This window comes from Fistularia commersonii, chromosome 29 (assembly GCF_037954325.1).
Source record: "Fistularia commersonii isolate RoL2024-O1a breed Wild chromosome 29, RoL_Fcom_v1.0, whole genome shotgun sequence".
NCBI classification, from domain to species: domain Eukaryota; kingdom Metazoa; phylum Chordata; class Actinopteri; order Syngnathiformes; family Fistulariidae; genus Fistularia; species Fistularia commersonii.
In genome coordinates, this window is record NC_141312.1 from 1,639,874 (window position 1) to 1,663,034 (window position 23,161).

The 23,161-nt window shown below is 47.8% G+C and overlaps 1 protein-coding gene across 3 annotated transcripts in view; it reads right to left on the reverse strand.

Moving 5' to 3' along the window:
- Window positions 1-1,721: 1,721 nt before the first annotated feature.
- Window positions 1,722-23,161, reverse strand: part of dlg4a (discs, large homolog 4a (Drosophila)) — a 77,211-nt gene continuing 55,771 nt past the window's right edge. For 2 of the 3 annotated variants that reach the window (XM_086177480.1, XM_086177478.1), the window contains exons 4-22: window positions 16,159-16,212; window positions 15,570-15,620; window positions 14,214-14,338; window positions 13,189-13,358; window positions 12,934-13,070; window positions 11,525-11,669; window positions 9,856-9,991; window positions 9,620-9,776; window positions 9,408-9,510; window positions 8,947-9,061; window positions 8,071-8,247; window positions 7,245-7,287; window positions 7,135-7,165; window positions 6,563-6,610; window positions 6,360-6,461; window positions 6,111-6,283; window positions 4,778-4,890; window positions 4,602-4,693; window positions 1,728-2,190 (exon numbers count right to left, since the gene is read on the reverse strand). In XM_086177480.1, coding sequence (XP_086033606.1) covers window positions 2,084-2,190; window positions 4,602-4,693; window positions 4,778-4,890; window positions 6,111-6,283; window positions 6,360-6,461; window positions 6,563-6,610; window positions 7,135-7,165; window positions 7,245-7,287; window positions 8,071-8,247; window positions 8,947-9,061; window positions 9,408-9,510; window positions 9,620-9,776; window positions 9,856-9,991; window positions 11,525-11,669; window positions 12,934-13,070; window positions 13,189-13,358; window positions 14,214-14,338; window positions 15,570-15,620; window positions 16,159-16,212 — 2,079 coding nt within the window. In that variant the 3' untranslated portion in view covers window positions 1,728-2,083. Of the gene's footprint in view, window positions 2,191-4,601; window positions 4,694-4,777; window positions 4,891-6,110; window positions 6,284-6,359; window positions 6,462-6,562; window positions 6,611-7,134; window positions 7,166-7,244; window positions 7,288-8,070; window positions 8,248-8,946; window positions 9,062-9,407; window positions 9,511-9,619; window positions 9,777-9,855; window positions 9,992-11,524; window positions 11,670-12,933; window positions 13,071-13,188; window positions 13,359-14,213; window positions 14,339-15,569; window positions 15,621-16,158; window positions 16,213-23,161 lie in introns of all 3 variants that reach the window. The other variant, XM_086177481.1, reaches the window with a different exon arrangement.

Below are 23,161 nucleotides of genomic sequence, written 5' to 3' on the forward strand. Positions count from 1 at the left end.
GTGTGTGTGTGTGAATGGATGCATGACCGTGCAGATATCGTGTGTGTGTGTGTGTGTGTGTGTGTGTGTGTGTGTGTGTGTTAAAAGTAAACAACCATCCGGCTCGTGTCCCACTCGGCGGTTGAATCCGAAGCCGTTTTCACAGCGTCTCGCCCGGATAAAACTTCTTTGATATGTATAAAAAAATCAAAATATACAGACCCTCTGAATTAACGTTGAACCCCCCCCCCCCCCAAAAAAAACAAAAAAAACAAAAAAAAACAATAAATATGGACATTTCAATATTTCCACCTCTTATAACTCAGAAACAATTAAAAATAATTAACACATGCTGGGAGTCCGTGGCCCCGCCGTGCCCTTTGACCTTTAGCATAAACCGCAGTCAGTGCAAACATTGGGAATACTGTATTTATCTTTAAAACCGTCTCCGTTGCATAACATCATATTGCACGTTGCGTGTCTCACTCTCTCTCACACACACACACACACACACACACACACACACACTTACAGACCACCCGTTGACGTATTACATATTATCGCCACCCGTGGACCATGTAAAGGATAGATATTTTCATGTCGGATATTTCACAGCCTCCGCTGAACCCACCTTTTTCTGCCCACAGAGCGCACGTGGCCGTGCACGTCCACCCCTCGGCGGTGTCGTACGGCGAGGAGGCCTCGAGGGGTCGCGACGTTAAAAAAAAAAAAAAAAAACGTCCGCGTGAATAAAAATCCGAACCAAACGTCGCCCAAAGGAACCGGTGGAATATTTGGATTTTTTTTTTTTTTTTTTTTTTTTTTTTTGTCCCTTTTAGAAATTGTCATAAAAAAGATATATATGTATATATTATATATATTTATATATATAGGCCATTTATTTGTTAGACATGACGTCGCCGCGTGGGACGCGGGCGGGAGAAGCGGAGAAACGAAAAGTGGAAGAGAGAGAGAATAAAAGAAGACCTGTTCCTCCCACACACACACACACACACACACACACACACACACGCACACACACACCATGGCTTGTACTGCAGCCACTGCAGAGAGCAGAAGAAGAAGAAGAAGAGCAGGGTGGTGGTGGTGGTCCTCTTGGAAGAGTGATGAAGGTAACCAGCTCTGCTGTTTGTGCCTGCAGAGACCACATTCATCCTGGGGGGCGTGGTTACCGCTCCACACACACTTGTATGTGTGTGTGTGTGTGTGTGTGTGTGTGTGTGTGTGTGTGTGTGTGTGTGTGTGTTCATGGTTGTACGTAAGAGCCGCCGTCGGAGACCCCCTCCCTCCACCGTGAAGATGCGGAGGAGCAGAACATCTCCCTCCGGTGTCTCTGAAGATGCATGCACAGATTCGGCGGACGACTTTTCCTTATAATTACGTCGGAAACGGCTCGTCGGATCGCCGGATCCGTCGCCGGTTTCGGGGTTCAGGAGGACGCCCGTACGCCCGTCCGCCCGCCCGCCCGCCCGCAGAGCAGAGCTGACAGGAGCTGGGAAGCTCAGGAGGCGGTATAAAAAGAAGAGGTGTTCCCGTGGAGACCCTCGGGGACGAGGAAGGCGAAGCCGGCTTGAGACGAACCGTGAAACCGCCCCCGAAAGGCGCTCACACTTGGCACCGGCGCCGATCTGGGATGGCGGCGGCGGCGGCGGCGGTGGGACGCCGTTCCCCTCTCTCCGCGTCGATGACGGATTCCGCGTTTCATTGTGCTAAGCTAACAACCGGGGGGGGGGGGATCAGAGAGGAGAAGGGAATCCGCTAGGATGTTAGCAAACGCGCTCCCCTCCCTCCCATTGAAAATAAATAAACGGCGGGTTTTTTCGCTAACAGGATATTTAGCATCGCTAAATTAGCGGCACCGCGTTCGCGTCCCGTCCTCCGAAGATAAATCGGTTACCAAGTGTGAGCGGCGGCGCCTCGGCGTCCGTCTCTTCTTCGTCCGTCGCTCCCGGCGTTGACCTTTTTTTTCCCGGGAGGACAGGCAGGCGGGCGACCTTGACCGAGCGTGGCGGCGGTCGGCGGTGACGGGGTCGGGGTGGACGGAGGTGGGCGGCGGTGGTCGGTGGACGTGTGCAGCATCGCGTTACAGCCTCTCTCGAGTGGGAATCCAAATGTAAGGCCCTGATTGCTCCTCGATCACTGTCTTTACTTTGTGATAGACCTCCTCGAAGCTGTCCCCTTCCACCACGGCTGCAGCGGCAGGAGCAGGACGTTCATCGTGGAGGTGGGAAGGGAAGTAGAAGATAAAGGACATCGTCGTTATTATTGTTGTTTTTCTCGCCGCGCATCAATCCGCTAAGCTCGTCACGCCTTCGAAATGCAGAATAGAAGGAGCGACGTTCTTCGGAACTCTTCCGAAACGTCCGTGAGAAAGCATGAGACTGAAGTATCTGATGCTTTGTATCTTCTGTGTCTGTGGAGGTTCTCGGTCATCCGGCTCAAAGGAACTCTTGTCAAAATCTTCTCATCGTGATGATTTTTGGTTCCCCTTTTCTTCTTCAGTTCCGAAGAACTGGTGATAATCGAGTCCGGTTGCTACGACGAGAAGGTTTTAGCAAGAGTTCCCCATGAGATGGATGACCGGGAGCCTCCACAGACACAGAAGATGCAAAGCGTTCCTTGATAACTTCAGGTGTTTAGTTTTTAGTCTCGTGCTTTTTCACGCTTTTTCATGCTTTTTATCCTTGAAGACCAATTCTTGACGCAATCTTCTTGTCTTGGCAACTGGAAACAGCCGTCATCCGGGACGTTTCTTCAGTTGGGAGCTTCAGAAGCCTCTGAGATGAGGGGTGAAACGTCTTCAAGCGAAGAAACTCAAGTCCGGTTGCCAAGACAAGAAGAATTCACCATGACCTGGATGACCGGGAACCATCCGCGAAGATGTTTCGGCCCTCGTCCGAGAGGCTTCCGAAGAGCATCGCTTCTCGGTATCTTCTCAATATCGCTTATCCTGCGCCCAGGGTATCCCAGCTGTCATTGGCCGGGAGGTGGGGTTCCCGGACCAATCACGGGGCCACATACGACCGTTCGCTCGTCCAGAACTTCCTTCCCCCGTCAAATTCCTGCAAGCCCTGACTCCATGCAGACTCCACCCGCCTCCTTATCTCTGGCCCTCATACGGGTATCGTACATCTCAGGCGTCCCTCAAGGCTCCGTGTTCAGATCTCTGCGTTTGTTATTTACATTCCCGCACGGCATGAGCTTCCACCGGTACGATGACGCTCCGCTGAGATATCACGCTAATCCGACCACCCCCCGCCTATTATAGAAATTAGCTGTCAGAAGAACCGAGTGTCCGCCGCGATAAAGCAGAGATAAATCGCCGCCGCCTTCTGAGCGCTGCTAAGTAGAGGTTGGAGTTGTCTCCTCCAAACCCGGACAGCCCGCGAAGCCGTCCTGGCGCATTTACCGCATCACCAAACCTGCCCTTCTATCACCCGTTCCTCATCCATCATTCCGGGCCCTCCGCCCTGGGAGCGCTGCCACAGAGATCCCCCCTGAGCGCCGCAAACAAGCTAAGCGGACACAAGAAGCGGTATGCTCGGGTAATTACCTGTATCGAGGCTCTGGCGGGCGATCACTCCAACCCTCAGCCGGCTTCGCTGGATCCCAACCGCATCCCGCCATCAACCTCCTTTCCGTTTGCCTCCCCGTCAAAGAACCCACCCGACCGTTTCCGCCCCTAGCTGGTGCTACTTTTGGGGTCACCTAGCCTTCTGAGTCGTGCCCTAAATCCTAGCGGTTCACCAACACCTCCGACCTCACGGGCAGTGATCCGGTTCTTGGCTGGTGAGGCATCGACTTCACCGCAATCACATCACATCACATCTTAGTCACCATTTGATTGGCATCGGTTAATGGGCACGAGCGCCCCTTACCTCGAGGCAGGAGAACGGCGTGCCTCACCTAGGTTTTATGAGCGCTCGGCACACGATGCTAGTCACAAATATACGGTTGTTGACTGACTGGAAATGTAGTTCATCTAGCAAAAGTGTTTAAACATTTTAATAGCAACTTACAGACGGATAGCAATACGGTCTAAGTGCAGAGCATGTCAGTCGTCATTGCGTTATCTACCCTGAGGCTCGACAGTCGGCTGCCTCACCGCGTGTCTCTTCTCAGTATTTGAACATTAAATGTGAAAATCCAGCCATTTTGAATGAAAAACAAAACAATCTAGAACTGGTGACGTTAAATGACAAGTGGTGCAAATCACTGCTAAATATAACCGTTTAATTCTTTCTTTCATTTTACATTTTTTTCTTTCCAAGATTGGCAAGTGAGGCACGGGCCTCTCCTGCCTCCCCTGACTGCACGTCACTGCTTATGGCGCTCTCTCTCCTCCCCCGGTACCGCTGCTTTTGTTGTGTTGTCTTTTACAAGCCAGCTTTGTAAAGCATCCCTGGCTCCCCTGAAAGGCACTTTATAAATCCAACCTTTTATATTCTTTTTTTTTTTTTTTTTTTTTTTTTTACGGACTATCAGGCCGAGCTTCCCTAAAATAACCGTTTGCCGATGCCGTTAAATCTTATCCGCTCACAGGCTTATTCCGTCCAGCGAGTTTACGTACGTATATATGTTATTATTTTCCAACATCTCACCCGAGAAGCACTCCAAGAAGTCCTGTTCCAGCTTGAGAGCGCGGTCCATTCCTTTCCTGGCCTGCTCCTCCGTCAGCCGGGTGTTGATCTCTCTGTTCACGTGAGCACAAATAATTTAAAAAAAAATCCACCGAAAAGGAGGAAAGGCCAAATGGGATATAATGATTTGTACGTACAGGACGTTCTCCAGGGATTTGGGCCGGACAAAGATGGCGATGGGGTGGAGCTGAGCGGCTTGTAGTCGACGCACGGCGTTGGCCGACACGTCCAGAATGCAGTGCTTCCCCTGCTGCTCGCGCAAACGCCAAGAGAAGCCCAGGCATGAAAACATGATCTCACTGGAAACGATTTGATTAAATGCGGATTGCTTGAACTTCAGCTCATGACTACCTCTTCTCGCCGGAGGAGCTTTTTGGAGCTCCAAGAATTAGGCGGTTCTAGATTTCTACCCGCGACGTCGGTAATAGGTATCGTTGGAACTCATTACCAGATACTTCTTGAACTATCATGCTCGGCGGGTAGATGTTTTGCACCAACATGGGAAGAACCAGTGAGGAACGGGGGCAACCAAGTGGTTGGAACATCTACATTTCGGCCTGCAATAAGTACATTAGCTAAACGGCGGCTTCCACCGCCATGTTGCCTGGGTCTTCTTGGGTGGTTTGTTTTTTGAGCTTCCAGTGCACGTCGCGCCGGTCGCTGCCGGAAAACCTAACTGGTTCCCCAAGAGGAGGCTGGGTCTTGGAACAAAAGCAGACTTCTTAGAAATGAGTCCTTCAAACTTTTCTGTCTGATATAATTGATGTATAACGGTGCAGTGGGAGCAGGAGAAAGTAGTAAAACATTAAATCCAAAAAGTACTTTTGGATGTAATGGATGAAATGACCTCAAGTCAGAGTAAATCTACTCATCTCGCATTCTAATCAAATAAAACCGAAACGAGAGTCATTTAAAATGTGCTTTTTAACAAACCGGCGGAGTTTGACGAGAAACCGCTCCAGAAAGAGCGACTGAACCGAAGCGACGCCTTCAAGTTTGTTGTTGTTGTTGTTGTTGTTGTTGTGAAGCCTTTTCCTGTTTTAAAGCTGACCGGTTAACTTTAAGAGGTTGGTCAGGCAAAACCAAGATGCCGGCGGCGCCCTCTTGTGGTTCCGGACGGGTCATGAAATGTGTGACTTCAAACTGCGAGCGGTCTCGGATTCGTCCACAGGGGGCTTAAATGGCGCAAGTGTGCGGTTGGATATGTATGCTTGCAACAGCATACGTAGCCACCTCTGCGCCATCTTTATTTGATATCGACCCTTTTAAGTCGCGCATCGGGTTTCTGAAGGCGCCGGAGTGGAGAGCGGCGGTCCACTGGGAGAATCCTACCCAGACGCAACCGTGATTACTCAGACTGAGTGAAAGGGAAGATGAATCCGGGTTCTTCTTCGGTGACTTGGACCTGACTTTTTTTCCGCGGATTCGAGACGGTCGAACTACGAAAGACTCGAGGACGTTGCTTCGCACCTGCTCGGCTACTTCGCGGACACTTTGGACGCTGGTGCCGTACAGGTGGCTGTTGTACTGGCCCGCCTCGATGAACCGATGGCTCTGGATGTCCTTCTCCATCTGCTCCCTCGACGAGACGAAGTGGTAGTCCCGGCCGTCTACCTCGTACTCTCTCTTGGGTCGCGTCGTGTCTGAATACGGGTATGAGAGCGAAAATAAAAGCCCGGGAGAAGATTTGCGTCGCTGACCGACAGCGCGATTACTCACGTGGGACACAAGATCCGAACTTATCGGGGAACTCGGACAACAGGTCATCATTTATCCTGTCCTTCACGGGACCCAGAATGATGATGGGCCTCGCGTAATGAACTTAGCACGAAGGGAGACAAAGAAGAGACAGTATGAAAACTCGAGGGAGGGGGGGGAAATGGCAATAAAAGAACGGATCTCAAATATTCGGACGAGCCTACCTTCCACTTGGGTGACCGTCTCATAACTGTTGGAGGTTTTATCTCTCCCTGGTGGCGGAAAACGTTGAAGCAATCAGCCAGATTTTCCAGGTGACATTCAGGTTGGTGTCTGACTGCCTGTATTAGCAAATGATGCCGCGAATCCGATGCTCTTTTGATAAGGACGGCAGATGTGGCTGTCAGGGGAAGGGAACGCTCTGGACTGCGGTCTGATGGAAGTAGATGGAACTCTCTCTTTCTACATATACAACTGAATCGCCCTTCGTACATCAGATGGTAGTTGAAGTACTTCTGCAACTTTAAACCCCGCTCAGGGAAGACGTTGCCGCCACAGAACTGGAGACATTCATCAATACCTATTGACTGACCGGGATGTCGCACCTTCGATTTCTTTTTTTATGATATCCAAGAGTGGAGTACGTAGTCGTACCGTCTGCAAGTCGAAGTCATTTCGCGTTTTCAACCCCGAGCCGGACGATGCGTTGATTTGGATGAAGATAGCTTCTCCGTGTTGGGATAGTAAAAGAAAATGGCTACCCGTTGTGTCAGTACACTGCGTTGCGAGTGCCTACCTTGTGTGCCCAGGCTGTCCCGGCCGTGGTCCTGCAACCAGGAGAATGACATTTTACACACCGAGGGAGGCGCCCGACACGGCCGGCCTCGATCCGAGGAATGAACTTACCCTCTCTTTGGTGTTGACGCGAGACCACTCTTTTCTCTCCACCCTGCGGAGAAAGGAAGGCAAAGTGTTAGAAGCAGAGGAAAGGGAACGGTGCAGGACATGTACTCTCTGAAAACTGTGAGACAGTGGGGTGGGTAGGTATGACAGAGGAGTTCAAGGTGGAGGATAGGTTGGATGAGGTTGGAGAAGGACAGATAAGGTTGGACAGGAACCTCCATGGATTTTGATGCTGTCAGAGGACGTTGTAGTCTGTAGGTCACACAACTAAGGAGGTGGAGGTATGACCTGAAAAGAAGAGGGATGAAGGTTAGACAGAAAGTGAGACAGAATGAGAGAGACCCAAGTGGAACGGTGAGGCAAGGAGGGTGGAGATGGAGAAGGTGGAGGACTTAAAGTGCCAAGGGGAGGAAGACGGACGTCGGAGGAGCTATGGAGTCTGGTTAGAAGATGCTGAGGGGAAGACAGGAGGCAGCAGAGATCAAGATGCAGGGGTTCTCTTTTGGATTGAAGAGAATGGAGAGGGTCAGGAATGACACCACATGTCAGGTTGGAGCCACCTGGCAGGAGGTCCAGGGGAGGACCAGAAGGCGCGAGAGAAGATGGAGGCAGATGATTGGCTGTGGTGACCCCTGAAGGGAGCAGCCCAAAGAAGAGGAAGAAAAAAACAAGGGGGGCACGAAGAGACGGAGGCCGAACCAGAAGTCCAATTCGGGGTTAGACCCGAGTTCCCCCGCTCGCAAAGATGGTACGCTCCGGAGCCGGAGCCTCGCCGGACTCCGGTCAGGCTGGTTTTCGCCCCCAAATCACAACGTCGGACATGTCTTACCTGTGCTTGCTGGGGATGAAGCCGACCTCCTCGGCCTCGTTCTGAGGGGACACCTTCCTGGCCTGCCACCACTCCTCGTCCCCGCAGTCCAACACGTGCAGCACATCCCCGAACCTGAAGCCCAGCGCCTGACTCAGGAAGCCGCAGTCCGCCGTCTTGTCGTAGTCAAATAGAGCCCTGAGGGACAAAAGAAGTCAGGCGATGCCGCATCTCCAACTTTATTTCTCCGATGTTTCTCCATCCGTGCTTATCTGATGGGAAAACATCAGCCGCTAGCTTAGCGTAAGGTTATAGCGATTGTAGATTCACCGTCGGGGTTTCCAATGCCAGCCACCTCGTTGAAGGCTCGCACCCATACCGCAAGTTGTTAAGTTTTATTCTTAACAAACCCATTTCCAGTGTCTTTATGATGGTATTTGCTGTTTTTACGCCGCTACAAGGCTGTCTGCGCCAGCCGGTCGGACTCCTCCGCTATGAAATGGGGTCACGTACGCTGAGGAAACAATCCGGTCGAACGCGACCCGATCTGATCTAAAAGCGAAACACAACCTGACGTTCATTTGTTTATTTCCGACATCCCTGATCCTGCAGTCAACCGGTCACCTTCTCATTCCTGGACAGTTTAAGGTCTCCGCTGAACCTCCATGTTTTTGGACTCTGGTAGGAACCCTGAGGAACCCAATGCAGACACGAGAGACTCCACAAGAAAAGCTCCAACCAGGGACCTTCTTGCCCCCGTGCAGCTCTTTCTTCTTCTTCGATGGTTGTACCAGTGAACCCACAGTGTCTTGTATCTCCTGGGCTTCAGAAGTACGTCGGTACCCACCATCGCTTCGTCACTAAAATGCAAAAACGCGACGTTGGGTTTCTGCCCACCTGATGTAGAAGCCTCTCTTGGGGTTGCTTCTTAGCGTGGTGGTGCCCGAGCCCATGCTGCTGTTCATCAGCTGCTCCCTCAGGTCGTGGATCTTCGCCTCGAAACGGCTGTACTCTGGCGGCGACAAACACACAAACATCCCCGACATCCACATTCACCATCTTCTCCGATGTGGTCAAAGTGACGCTAGTCTTGCATCGCGTTCAGATAAGATAAGATAAGATAAGGTAAGATAAGATAAGAACAACTTTATTAATCCCGAAGGAAATTGTTGTGCCAGAGTTACAGAAAATATAACAGTAATAAATAATAAAAAGAAAAAGGCAGAATTAGAAATAAAAATAAACTATAAAGTGTCTCAGTGAAACTATAAAGTGTCTTAGTAAATAAGTGATAAAACTGATGATTGGATGATTGGAATGGTTTATTTTGGGTGGAGTTTCGTGTTGTTTCGTGTTACCGTCGGGTCTGTACTGGGCGATGATGGTCACCGTCTGGCCGGCGTTCTTCAGCGCCGCGGCGGCCTGCTCGTGCGTGGCCATACGCAAATCCACACCGTTCACCTGACACACACACACACACACACACACACACACACAGAGCATCACCGTTAGCAACGTTAGCTCCCGAGCTAGCGTTCTCTCTCCAAACCGAAACGGTGGAAATCTTTACGCTGAGGATCTGGTCGCCCTTGTGCAGCTCGCCGCTCAGGTCGGCCGGCCCCCCCGCCAGGATGAAAGAGATAAAAATCCCTTCTCCATCCTCCCCTCCGACGATGTTGAACCCCAGGCCCGTGGAGCCCCGGTGGATGAGGACTCTGCGAGGGTCTCTGGAGACGGAGGACAGATTCAACGCCGACGACTCTAACAGACCCGGACATTAAAATGATTGATCTGGTCGCGGCTCACCTGGGGATGTCATCATCTCCCATCATGCCGTGCAGGACGGGGGAGAAGCGGCTCGGCGAGGTGGGAGTGAGGGCTTGTGGGTAATCTGACCCGAGATAGTTGGGGTGGCTGAGTTCAGTATCCATGTGGGAATACGCTGGAAAAATACACACATTCCAGGGAGTAAAGATAATACTGTTACTGGGAAGCTGGGCCGTTCCCTCTGACACACACACACACACACACACACACGCATGGGCGTGCAAATATACACACACTCGTGATGTGCAAAGAGGGAATGAATCGTTCAAAACGTATCATTTTGCTTTCCATGCTTAATGAATCTCAGCTCGTTCCCGCTCCTGCTAGATAGCTTGCTAGCTCGCTAACTGCAAATAAGAGAGTAGACGATGCAACTGTGTGACTGCCATCTCGAGTGCATCGGTTTAATTATATCAAGTTAATAACTTGGGTTTGTGAGAGGAGCAACAGCTCTGGTTTGTTGCTTCAACTGATGTCCCGCCCCTTTCAGTAGCATTCTCCACTCACATGCAAGATAAATGAACGACTCACTCAGTAATTGTAAGAATGACTCACCTATTAGCTCAAAGTAGCCCTTCCTACATGCAAAACGAACAACTTTCTCTCTAACTCAATGAACGACTCAATCAGTGGCTCACATCGGCGCTCTCCGAATGCAAAATAAATGAACGACTCAGTAACTGAAAGAACGAATCACTAATTAGCTCAAAGTAGCCCATCTTACTTGCAAAAGGAACAACTTACTCTCTAACTCAGTGAACGACTCAATCAATAGCTTGCATTGGCGCTCTCGACGTGCAAAATAAATGTACGACTCACTCAGTAATTGTAAGAACGAATCACTTATTAGCTCAAAGTAGCCCTTCCTACATGCAAAACGAACGACTTACTCTCTAACTCAATGAACGACACACACCGTTCAAAGTAGCCCTTCCTACATGCAAAACGAACGACTTACTCTCTAACTCAGTGAACGACTCAATCAGTGTCTCACATCGGCGCTCTCTACATGCAAAATAAATGAACGACTCACTCAGTAATTGTAAGAACGAATCACCTATTAGCTCAAAGTAGCCCCTCTTACTTGCAAAACGAACGACTTACTCGAACTCAAAGAACGACTCAATCGGTGTCTCCACATGCAAAATAAATGAACGACTCAGTAACTGAGAGAACGAATCACTTATTAGCTCACATTAGCCCTTCCCAGTCACAAAACGAATGACTCACTCCGTAACTCAAGGAATGAATCACTTTTGAGCTCACCTGAGCCCTCCCACATTCGCCAAAACAAACAACTCCCTCTGTAACTCAATAAATGAATCACTAAGTAGCTCAGAGGAGTGCAATTATGAGCGACTCACTCAGTAGCTCAATGAACGAATCACTTAGTCGCTCACATTCACGGAGTGAACGACTCACAGAAGCTCTGCTGAACTTCTCCGAAAAAAAAAAAACGGCGACTCAAATGACTAAGAATCCCGACAGTTGGGTCAGCGACTCGTATAAACCCCAGCGAGTGAGAAGATCCCGTAACGATTCTTCTCCTGCCGTTACTTCAGCCAACATCTAACATCGTCCGAAATGCTCCGATCAAGGTTGTGTGTTATTTATTTGCAAAAACGTGCTGGCGTGGCTCGAGTCTTACTGCTGGTGAGGTCCGGAGGGTTGTAGGAGTTGGTCAGAAAGAGGTTGTTGGGTTTGGCCACCCGGAGGTAAACCACCTCGGCCGTGTTCTTCAGAGCTCCCACCGCGTCCTCGTGCATCACGTCTTCCAGGCACACGTTGTTCACCTGGTTTGTAACGAGAAGATTCATTGGTTGATTCTCATCCCGGCTCTCATTGGCCGAAAGGCGGCGGAGCTCCTTTAGCATCCGCAGGAACGTGCTAGGAATGTTCTGGAGCTTCTGTCCGACCCCTGGAGGTCGTCTTGGACGTTATTCAATCGATGATTCAATCGATTCCTTCTGTGCGATCACCTGGATCAATTATATATACTTGTAAATATGTCGCGTAGACTTTTATATACCTTTCTCGTCAAGATCATCTTATCCTGACAACTGGACTTTACCCCTCTGGTCCGAGAAGCTTCTCCAGATCTGAAGCTCTTGGAAAAACCATGACGTGTTTATATTCCTTTATTTAGACAATAATCGATAGACGAGTCTAATCAATTACTTCATATTGTCACTTTGCCATTTGATTGTTAATTATTCCTGTATATCAGTAAACAAAGAGATCCTTTTTTTAATACACTTTTACGAGTTTTTTTTTTTTTTTTTTTTTTTTACGTGTATTTTTATCTTAACATCTCATCTCATTTTTATACTGAGTTTTATTTCTGTTTTCTTTTCATATCGGCCGGTAATAAATTGGAAAATAGGAAATGATTCTTGGTACATGGGTTGAGAGAGATCCCGATCTCAGTGGGTTTTACCTGCTTAGAAAAGGTTAAATAAAAAGAAATAGAAATAAATTTAAAAAATGAAATAAAATATAAAATAAAAATAATTATAAATAAAATAAAAATAATAAATATAAGACAATAAAAAAAATAAAAAAATAATAAAATAATAAAAAATATTTTCCTTTTTTTTTCCACATGATTGGAAAGTGTGTCATCTGCGGAATTCACTGAAGCATTTTATCGTAGTTGTTCCACCCCTGTGTGTGTGTGTGTGTGTGTGTGTGTGTGTGTGTGTGTGTGTGTGAGGGTTCCATCCAGGAGGCTCGCCTTCACCGACCCCTACCTGAAGGCGAAGCACTTCCTGAGACACCATTTAGCAGCAGCCGAGCTCCATTTTGGAGCTGCTGGCACTGAGCCTGATGTTCTCCAGCAGGTGGCAACAAAGCTTCTCCACAGCGTCCATCCCATCTCACACACACACACACACACACACACACACACACACCCTCACACACACACATCTATTAGCAAGTGAGTCCAGGCCACGCGAGAAGACCTGTAATTTATGTGAAGTGCAACCATCTCCTCCTGGTTGGAGATCCTGGAGATGTTATATGTGGTGTTTGATGCTGCAGACGTGGGCGACTGACCGCCAGGATCTTATCCCCGATCTGCAAACGTCCGTCTTTGTGCGCCGCTCCGCCCTCGATGATCTTGGTGACGTAGATGCTGTTATCTCCGGGTATGTGCTGGTTCCCCACCCCGCCGGCGATGCTGAAGCCCAATCCTGAAGAAGAAGAAGGCAGGAACAAGGAGGTTTTAGCAGGCGGGGAGGAGGATTTGCTGGAGAGTGGAGATTAAGCACACACACACACACACACACACATGTCCACGCATTCCTGCACCTTTGGGCCCTTTGATGAGCTTGATCTCGGTGACCTTCTCCGCCGCCGGTTTCCTGCGGAGGACGTAAAGGCGCACGATGGCGCCCGCCTCCTTCAGAGCCTCCACGGCCTGGCTGTGCGTCACCTCCCTCACGTCCACGTCGTTCACGAATAAGATGCAGTCGTTCACGCTGTTGGCGGGAGAAGGTGTGAGACTCGGGTCCGGACGTGGAGGTCCTCTTTGTCTTCTCAAAATGGCTACGCGGTTAGCAAAGCGGTTAGCAAAGCGGTTAGCAAAGCGGTTAGCGCTCCTGCCTCGCAGCAAGAAGGTCCCTGGATGGATTTCCACCGAGGGGGCTTTCGGCGTGGAGTCGCCATGTTCTCCACGTGTCTGCGTGGGGTTCCTCAAGGTTCTCGGGTTCATCCCACCGTCCAAACACATGCAGGATCTTCAGTGGAGACCCTGAAGGGTCCAGACGTGTGAATGACAGGGTGAACGGCTGATGTTTCCAAACGGCGTGTCCGGTGTTGAGAAGGTCTGTAGCTTTACTGCAGATTTATTTGTCTCCTCTGTTCTTGAAATCAGTCAGAAGCGTGTGTGTGTGTGTGTGTGTGTGTGTGTGTGTGTGTGTTTGTAAGATGAAGACCAGACGTCCAAGCTAGTCCGATTTTAACTATTTTAGATATTTGGCTTCTCCGACTGCCAAAAAAACAAACTCAGCTTATCGTTTTTCCATTGATGAGTGTAAAAATCGAGCTGATGACCGAGGAGATGTTTGGAGGTCCAGGGTGATTCTGGACGTCCACCTGAGGTGACCAAGCACAGGCTCAACCTGGACTGGTCACCTGTCAATCACCAGGCCTCATATGGGTGCAAAACACCCTTTATGTCCTTTATAAACACCCAGAGTCGTCAGTTGAACGACTGAAGATGGAGAACCCGTGGAGAACCCGTGGAGAACCCGTGGAGAACATGCAAACCGATCCCCGCCTGAAACCAGCCTGGGAAAACACACAAACCGGTACCAAGATGTGGGTTACTCCACCTGAGTCTTCCATCCTGAGCCGCTGCCCCTCCTGGTATGATTTTGGTGATGAAGATGCTGGGGTCGTCGCCCACGTGAGGATTGTCCGTTCCCCCCGCTATGCTGAAACCAAGGCCCGAGTTGCCCTGCACTCCAGGTCCAGAGAGGAGAGAAGAAAAGACAACATGGTGAATCGCCGACCGTCGTTCAAGATGGCGATTTGTGCACTTTGAGGAACGAGCTTGACGATGTTTCGATCCCGGGGACCTCCAGACTTCCATCCTCCGCTTGGTCCTGATCTTCTGGGGGGATCCTGAGGTGTCAAACATCTCCTTCTTCACGAAGACGTCCCCATGGAGGGCCGAGATACCGGAGCTCCTCCACCTGGGGCAGGATCTTTACCCCGGGAACTCCATCAAGGCAAAGCGAGAGTGCGTTGGGTCAACCGGCCGAGTGGTGCCCAGATTTGGACACACCGGATTTTGGGAGTTCTACCAAGTTGTGCTGAAAGAAGGAGTTCTTGGCTTTCGTCGTCCAAACGGTTTCCCGTTTGAGCGAGCGGAGTCGCGATCGGTTCCGGTTCCGAGACGAGTCCGACTAGAACAGGGGTCGGCAACCCGCGGCTCCGAGTGGCTTGGGAAAATACATTATAAATATTTAATTGAAGTGTAGTTCATTCGTGTTAATTCCTTTAGTTAACTTTTGGTTCTAAGTTGGAAGATTATTGGGATCTTGAAATATTAGATAAAATTATATTTACTATTTTTTCATTATTATCATTTTTTATTATTTTTTTTTATTTATTATTTATTATATTTTTATTTTTGTTTTTATTTATTTTATTTTTTTTTCGTCGCTCAAAATAACATCACACCCGCGGAAGCCGGTATACCCGCCGGCCGGTAAAGTCTCGATTTGCAGATGCTGTGCGCAGAAGTTCAGGAGAAGAAGTCCTATAAACGAGGTAAAATAAATATTTATGAAGATATTTTGCAAATACTTCTTTTTTTTATTGTTTACTGACACAGTGATTTTTTTCCTGATTAATTTTTAAAATTCAGGTCAAGGCTCCGCTACACGCTCTGAAAGCCCAAAACTCAAAATGAGTTCATTACATAAATAAAATGTAATTTTCTCCGTAATACTTTGTGAATTTCAGAAGCAACACACTACACAATTATTTATACAAAGTGTAAAGGTAATAAAATGCAATATATACAGTGGTACCTTTATTTTAGACGTCAAAAAGTAACTCCCAGAGTTTTCTTTTCGGAGGAAACCGGGTCCAAATGGCTCTTTGGGTGTTTCGGGTTGCCGACCCCCGGTCTAGAACATTTGTTTGGCTGCAGAAAAGAAGGGCTCGGGTTCTTCACTCACCCTCTCCAGTGTGATCTCCTCGTACTCGATCTCCCCTTCCGTCCCGTTCACCTGTCCAGATGGGATGGCAGCAAGGGTCAGAGGTCATTTTCACCATCTTCCTGTTAGGAACCCTCTCTGAGATGTTCTAGTGGACCTCCTTCCTGGCCCTGATCCTGATCAGTTTTACTCTCTACGCATGTTTGGACCCATCGATAGGGGCGACGCTCTTCTTCTGGTCTGATTTTGCCTCCTGGCTGAACATCGTAGCCGCTCATCAACTTCACGGCCGTTACGGCAGGGGTTTAAAGAACCCCGGGCTCGGCTGTGTCGCCGCCTGACCTAGAAAACACTTCTTCTCCTGCTTCTTTTGTAGTCGTGCAAAACTAGAGGTTCCTCTCTTCTCCTGATCATCCCTCGCTGCTCCTTCACGTTTAGAAACCCCGGCTGGCGAAAAATAAAATAACGGTACTTTGCTAAAATATGCGGTTTTGGATACAACAAAAAGCGGAATCGCCCCCGGTTGCCGGGGCAACCGGCGGAATTGCCAATGGGGATACTGAGAGCGGCGTAATAACACAATAAGAGGGAGATTAGAAATAATCCTTACGTATGGGGAGCCGTCGAGTGTGTCGGTGTTCACCACCACAGGAGGAGTGTTTCCCTGGAGGGAGAAGGAGAGACGGTGAGGGGGAAAGAAGAGGGATTCCAACGCTCCGGTTCGGGAGAAAAACCCCTCCGTTGTGCTTCTACCTCCATCTCGCTTGGCTTGTCTGTGAACTTCGATATGGCGGGATGCTTCGCCCCCGCAAGCTGTTTTAAAAGCGGTGATTCACGTCCGAGGTGCGTTTTTTTTTTTAATACCTGCGGCGAAAGACGGCACGGCTGAACACGCACGGGACGATGCGTCCCGTGTAGAGATCTTCATAAACCTGAGATCTCCTTTTTGGGGTGCAGAAGGTTATACGGCGAGGACGGAGCTGGTTTTTTTTTCCGCGGCGAGCTAGCGTTCGAGGTTGAAACTCAAAGACGCCGCATTCCGTCACGTCACGGCGGTTGGACCGCAAGAAGACGGGCGGTCCGGCTGGTTGTCCGTGACCGCACGCTGCCGGGAAGAAATCCTGCGATAACTGATGGGTTCGGGGTTAGCGGCTAGCCTAGCCTAGCCTAGCCTAGCCTAGCTTCCGCTTCGAAAGCCTCATAAATCGCCCGCGGCCTCATTATTCCCTCCCCGCTCGCCGTCGTCTCCAATCCGACGCGTGACGCGAGCCGGGTCGGAGTCAGGATCCAGGGAAAACAAAATCAGGATTTATTTCGTTTGGAAGGAAAATACCTTCCTTTTTCACGCTTTTCCGGTATCACGCCATCTCCAGAATGCGCAGACCATCGAGGCGATCCTCCGTACCCTTCTTCCGTCCCAATCCGGGTTCACGGCTGCCGTCGACGCCTTCGCCCGACACGATTAGCATGTGAAAGATGCCGCGCATCTAAAGTGCTTATGGGACGGCGGCGGCATGAAATCAGCCGGTTGACCTTCACGCGCCCGACAGCTCTTTGACACGCGCAGACAACAACAACAACAACTCACGCTGCGCGTTCGGGGGAAACAAAACACTGCAAGATATGACGGCGGGGGCGACTGGGAAATAAAATAAACAAACAGTTTAAGCGTAAATTAAAGGGTGTTAAACGTACGGCCCGCGGCCCAGCACGCGGCACGCCCGTGGAATAAATCGACAATATGAAAAAATACATTTAACTACTTTTTAAAATAAAAATGCAGTTTCTATATTGCCTGCTAAGGATGCACTGTTTTAGCCTGTGCTAGCACCGCGGCGCAACATCATGTGACTAACAACTAACACCAGATGGCAGCCATGTGACTTCCGGGTCTGTAAATAATATTTTAACTTATTGTTAGAAAGTAGATCTGCTTTTCCGTTGGAAAAACTGCACTTACTTTTCTTCATCAATCTCAGGTTATTCTTCATGCATTTGTTAAAGAAATAGTTCATTACATGTCTGGGACGTCCAGGTCAGGGGTCGGCAACCCGCGGCTCCGAGTGTCTTGGGAAAATAAATTATAAATATCTAATTGAAGTGTATTTCATTTGTGTTAATTCCTTTTTTTTAATTTCTAGTTCTAAATTGGAAGATTATTGTGATCTTGAAATATTAAATAAAATTATATTTATTATTTTTCGCCGCTCAAAATAACGTCACACTTGCGGAAGCCGGTAAAGTCCTGATTTGCAGATTCTGTATGCAGAAGTTCAGGAGCAGAAGTCCCATAAAGCAGGTAAAATAAATATTTATGAAGATATTTCGCAAATATTTATTTTTTATTGTTAACTGACACAGTGATTTTTTTTCCCGTTTTATTTTTAAAATTCAGGTCAAGGCTCCGCTACACACTCTGAAAGCCCAAAGCTCAAAATGAGTTCATTACATAAATAAAATGTAATTTTCTCCGTAATACTTTGTGAATTTCAGAAGCAACACACTACACACTTATTTATATAAAGTGTAAAGGTAATAAAAAGCAATATATACAGTTGTACCTTTATTTTAGACGTCAGAAAGTAATTGCGGCTCCCAGAGTTTTCTTTTCCGAGGAAACCGGGTCCAAATAGCTCTTTGGGTGTTTCGGGTTGCCGACCCCTGGTTTAGGTGATTATGTCAGGATTTTACCGGTTCGCGCCCTTGACCAACATGAGTTTGACACCCCTGCTCTAATTTCCCAGGAAACAAATAAAATGACGCCATCGGTGATTTCCCGCGGTGCTTTTCTGCCGGCCTCTGCAAAAGCACAGGTTGAACCGGTGGCTCCGTCTTCAGAAAGAACAACGATACGCCGCGGCTGCAGAGTTCGACGCACGCCGGTTCGATTACAGCGGCGCCTTTGGACGCCTCGCCGTGATTTCCTTTATTATCCGCTCTTATTCACGGGAACAGGATCGTTCAGCTCTTTCTCAGAATAATCGTACCGTCATGTGACTCCACATTTACTCAGAGAAATACATCATACATACATACATATATAAATACATCATACATACATGCATACATAAATACATATATTCATGCATGCATACATACATATAAACATATGTATTTACATAAATACATCCTTAAGTACATATATACATAAATACCGAAATAAAAACATACATACATACATACATACATACATACATACACACATACATACATGCATACATACATACATACATACATACATAAATACATACATACTGTCTCATAAGATTAAAATATTGTGATGAAGTTCTTTATCTTCTGTAATGCAATTAAAAAAAAACAAAAAATACTTTTTTAAGATATTCTAATATTTTGAGACAGGATTTTTGAGTTTTCTTAAGATGTAAGCCATAATCAGCAACAATGAGATAATAAATGGCTTGCAATATTTCAGTTGATTTGTAATGAATCCAGAATGTGTGACATTTTTGTTTTGGAATTGCATTACAGAAGATAAAGAAATTTATCACAATATTCTAATTTTCTGAGACACTCCTCTACATATATATATATATATATATATATATATGTATAACTGCCAACCTACAGTATAAGAGGCAGCCTTTCCAAAAGTAAAGTGCTCTCAGCACAGGAAACACACACACACACACACACACACACACACACACACACACACACAGGCACGCACATGCACACACACACACACACGCACGCACATGCACACATAAATAAAATATCGCATACTGTATAAGTGAAAATATAGATCTATATATAAAAGTATGAGAGGCAGCATTTTCAAAAGTAAACAAAGTGGTCTCGGCATAGGAATACACACACACACACACACACATAGACACACACACACACATCTATATAAGATGCAGCATTTCCATATATATGGCATTCTAATATATGTGTGTGTGTGTGTGTGTGTGTGTGTGTGTGTGTGTGTATAAGGGCTGCCAACCAAAAGTATGAGGCAGCATTTTGAAAAGTAAAGTCTTCTCAGCATCGAAAACACACACACACACACACGTGCATGCATACATAAATAAAATATAACATACAGTATAACAGGCAGTAACTAAAATAAATGTGGAATATATATTTGTATAAAGATATTTGTGTGTACAGAATAAGATTTGTGTGTGTGCATATGCATAGATATATATATATAAATGTATATACAATGGGATGCATATGCTACAAATGTACAGAAGATGGTTAAATAGTCACTGTTGAAATCTGCATGTGAAGTAAGCGTGTTGTACGTGAGCGTGTCGTTTGCGCGTGTCCTGCCGAAGGCGTGCAGATGGTTGTCACGGAGGTTGACGGCGTCGGCCGTCAGCTCCCGTGTCTCCGTCCTCGGCCTCGTCTCCATTGTCTCCATCTGTTCCCCATCCGAGCCCGTTGTGCGAATCCCTCCGTGGGCGTCCTTGTTTTTAGTTTTCCATTCTGCTGCGATATTTGTCTCTTGATAAACGAGGCGTCGAGAGGCGTGGAAAAGATCGTATCCGGCGCGGCTAAAGAACTGACGCGTCTGTCAAGCGCAGTGGCAGCAGCAGGCGGTGGAAACAGGATCTCCTCCAGGGAAACCTGGATGTGGGCGGCCTTCTGCCTCCACCAGATGGGATCCAGCGCTAGTTACGATGCTAACAGCGTCGTGATTCGGAAAAAGATCACCAGACGCATCCCTCGGCGTAGCTAGGGGGCTAGCTTAGCGCTAATGATAAGATTTGTCAAAATGAAAGGTCGTTCTCCAACTCAGAGAGGGTGTCCATCTACAGATGGAGGTCCGACGATGTCTGCGGAGGTTCTCGCTCGTCCGGGTCACGGTGGATTCTTGTTGGAATCTTCTCGTCTTTGCAGCTGGATGTTTCTCCCCTCGTCTGAGACGCGTCTTCAGTTTATCCGATCTGGTGTGACGACAAAACTTAAGTTCCTAACCCGGTTCTTGTTGTCGCTGTCGGTGGTGTTGTGGTTTCTCATTTCTAGTCTTGTTTAGTTTCTTCTGGAATTTCCGTCTGTCTTTCCTTGCTAATGCTACGTTGTTATTAACATTTCTTGCTAATGTTTATTGTATTTTTTAGTCTCCCTCCTTCCTACTATTATCTATTATTGTTATGTTTTTGCTTGAAACTCTGGCACAACAATTTCCTTCGGGATAAATAAAGTTGTTCTTATCTCATCTTATCTTGAGCCGCCTGGACCTTCTCGTCAAACCTCTTCTATGACCAAACCGGGATGGAAGTGATGTTGTTTCCGTGTGAGTTTGGTTTCCAGGACGTCCATCATGAAGTGCGTCCGTCTTATCCTTACATTTCGAATCTGTCGTTGGGTTCTCCGAAGAACGCCCTCTGCTTCGTGTCCCTTAAAGGAGGCAAATCAGCTGTTTGGGGTGATCTTCTGTTGTCTGCAACGTAGGTTGAAGCTCCTGGTGCTTCTTGTTGTCCGCGAGTCTCCTGGCTGTCTTTGCTAACTCCCGCAGAAGCCCAAGGATGGTCATCGGGCGCCAAATCGAGAAGATTTCCACTAGAGATCCGAAGACGGCTCTGCTTTTTTAGACACCGGTATCCCCGTCTGTCATGACATTTTCAACAAAAGACCGCGCAAATGCTCCCTCGATGGCGCGCAGGTTCCTTCAAACCTCCCGAGGGGATCTTTGCCCACGGCGGCGGCGGCGCTGGACGCCGACCAAACCTCGCATTAGAGCCGTTTGAACGCCGCGTTGCAGTCGGGGCACGGCGGATGCTGCCCTCTTCCCGAAATAGAAACTGTCACATAAATCGCCGCGTCCCCGATTAGCATATTTTTCGACAGCGGCGGCTGAAACGGGTTTATCCGAGCCGCCGTGTTTTTTTTTTTTCCCCTCGGAGGAGGCGGATAGCGGGAGTGACCCTCCGCCCCAGATGAATGGAGACCAGAGGACACGTGTGTGTGTGTGTGTGTGTGTGTGTGTGTGTGATGATGTGTCGCCGTATTCCTGCGGTTGCAGACCGTTGGATGAGGTCCTTAATGAACGCAGAGGCTGGATTGGAAAGCAAAGTGTTGGAGAGAAAAACCCACGTGTTCTTGCAGAACGCATGGAAATTATCACCACCTCCATGTTTGCTGCTGCACCTGTTGTGCTTGCTAACACCTCCACACACACACACACACACACACACACACACACACACAAACGCTGATTGAAAAGAGCATTTGTTAAGTATTAATACGAGTGAGCATTTTTGGGGAGTTAGAAACTCACATATGAGTTCCGGCAATTTTCTTTTTTTAAAGTAATAGAAGTATCGCAGATGTTTTTTAGCGCTTTTGTTACCTAGTTTTATTTCAAAGGACGACCTTTCACCCTCTCATTCACACGTCATACAGACACAACTTCATTTATTCACGTTACGGTGACATAAAACCATTCGCTCGTTCATTTATGCGTCATTTTGAGACAAAATTCACCCTCTCATTCACACATTATAACGACATGCATCCATTCACCCTGTCATTCACGTGACATATAAACGAGACAGGACTGTCTCAGAAAATTAGAATATTGCGGTAAAGTTCTTTATTTGCAATTAAAAAAAAAAAAAAAAAAAAGATGTTTTCATATTCTTATATTATATTGAAACTTATATATTATATTATATAATATATTATATTGAAAGTTTCTTATATTGAGATAGGATTTTTGAGTTTTCTTGAGATGTAAGCCGTAATCAGCAATATTAGAATAATAAAAGGCTTGCAATATTTCAGTTGATTTGTAACGGAAGTGCATTACAGAACTTTATCACAATATTCTGATTTTCTGAGACAGTCCTGTATACAAATATTCACTCGCTCATTCACACATTTTATAGACATGCGACCTTTTCTTCATTTATGTGCGTTCTGTAGACATAAAACCATTCACTCATTCATTTGCATGTCATATAGAGACAATATTCACCCTTTCATTCACATATTATCTAGATATACAACTATTTCTTCACCATTCACTCTTTCATTCACGCGTCATTTGGACGTCCCACTCATCCGGTCTCCGTGGCAACCGTCTAAATCTGCAGCTTGTCGTGAGGCGTCCTGGCGACGACGTCCCAACCCGCCACGGCGCCGTTGAACACATTCCACCCGTCGATCAAATATATTGATCCGCCGAGGTGACCTCCAGGTAACAAGGTCAAACCAGGACAGGAAACCAGGAAAAGGGTGCCTACCCACATGTGACGCCGGTGCTTCTTGACCTTCCTCACGTTCCTCAGGAAGCGGCCGCCCATCTTCCTGGCGTACCACACCGTCATGAACATCGCGCCCCAGTTAGGGAGTCGAAAACTGGAGTGGACGCCCGGGAGGGAGCGCCTCTCAAAATAACAAGTGCGGGAGCGGGCGAGCTAAAAGCGTGCGCTTTCAAAACAGCACATTAGCACGATAGCGAGGTAGCATCCCGATCGCCCCCGTTTGGACACGCTCTATATCAGCCAACCAGGCACGCCGTCTGAATATACATTTACGCCACCGAGAACCTGATCCAAGGTTCGGTCAGTGTCCTCTGGCTGAGTCAGACTTCTTCTGCAGGAACCCCCCCCTTTCCCCACGCCTTCCGGAGCACCGTC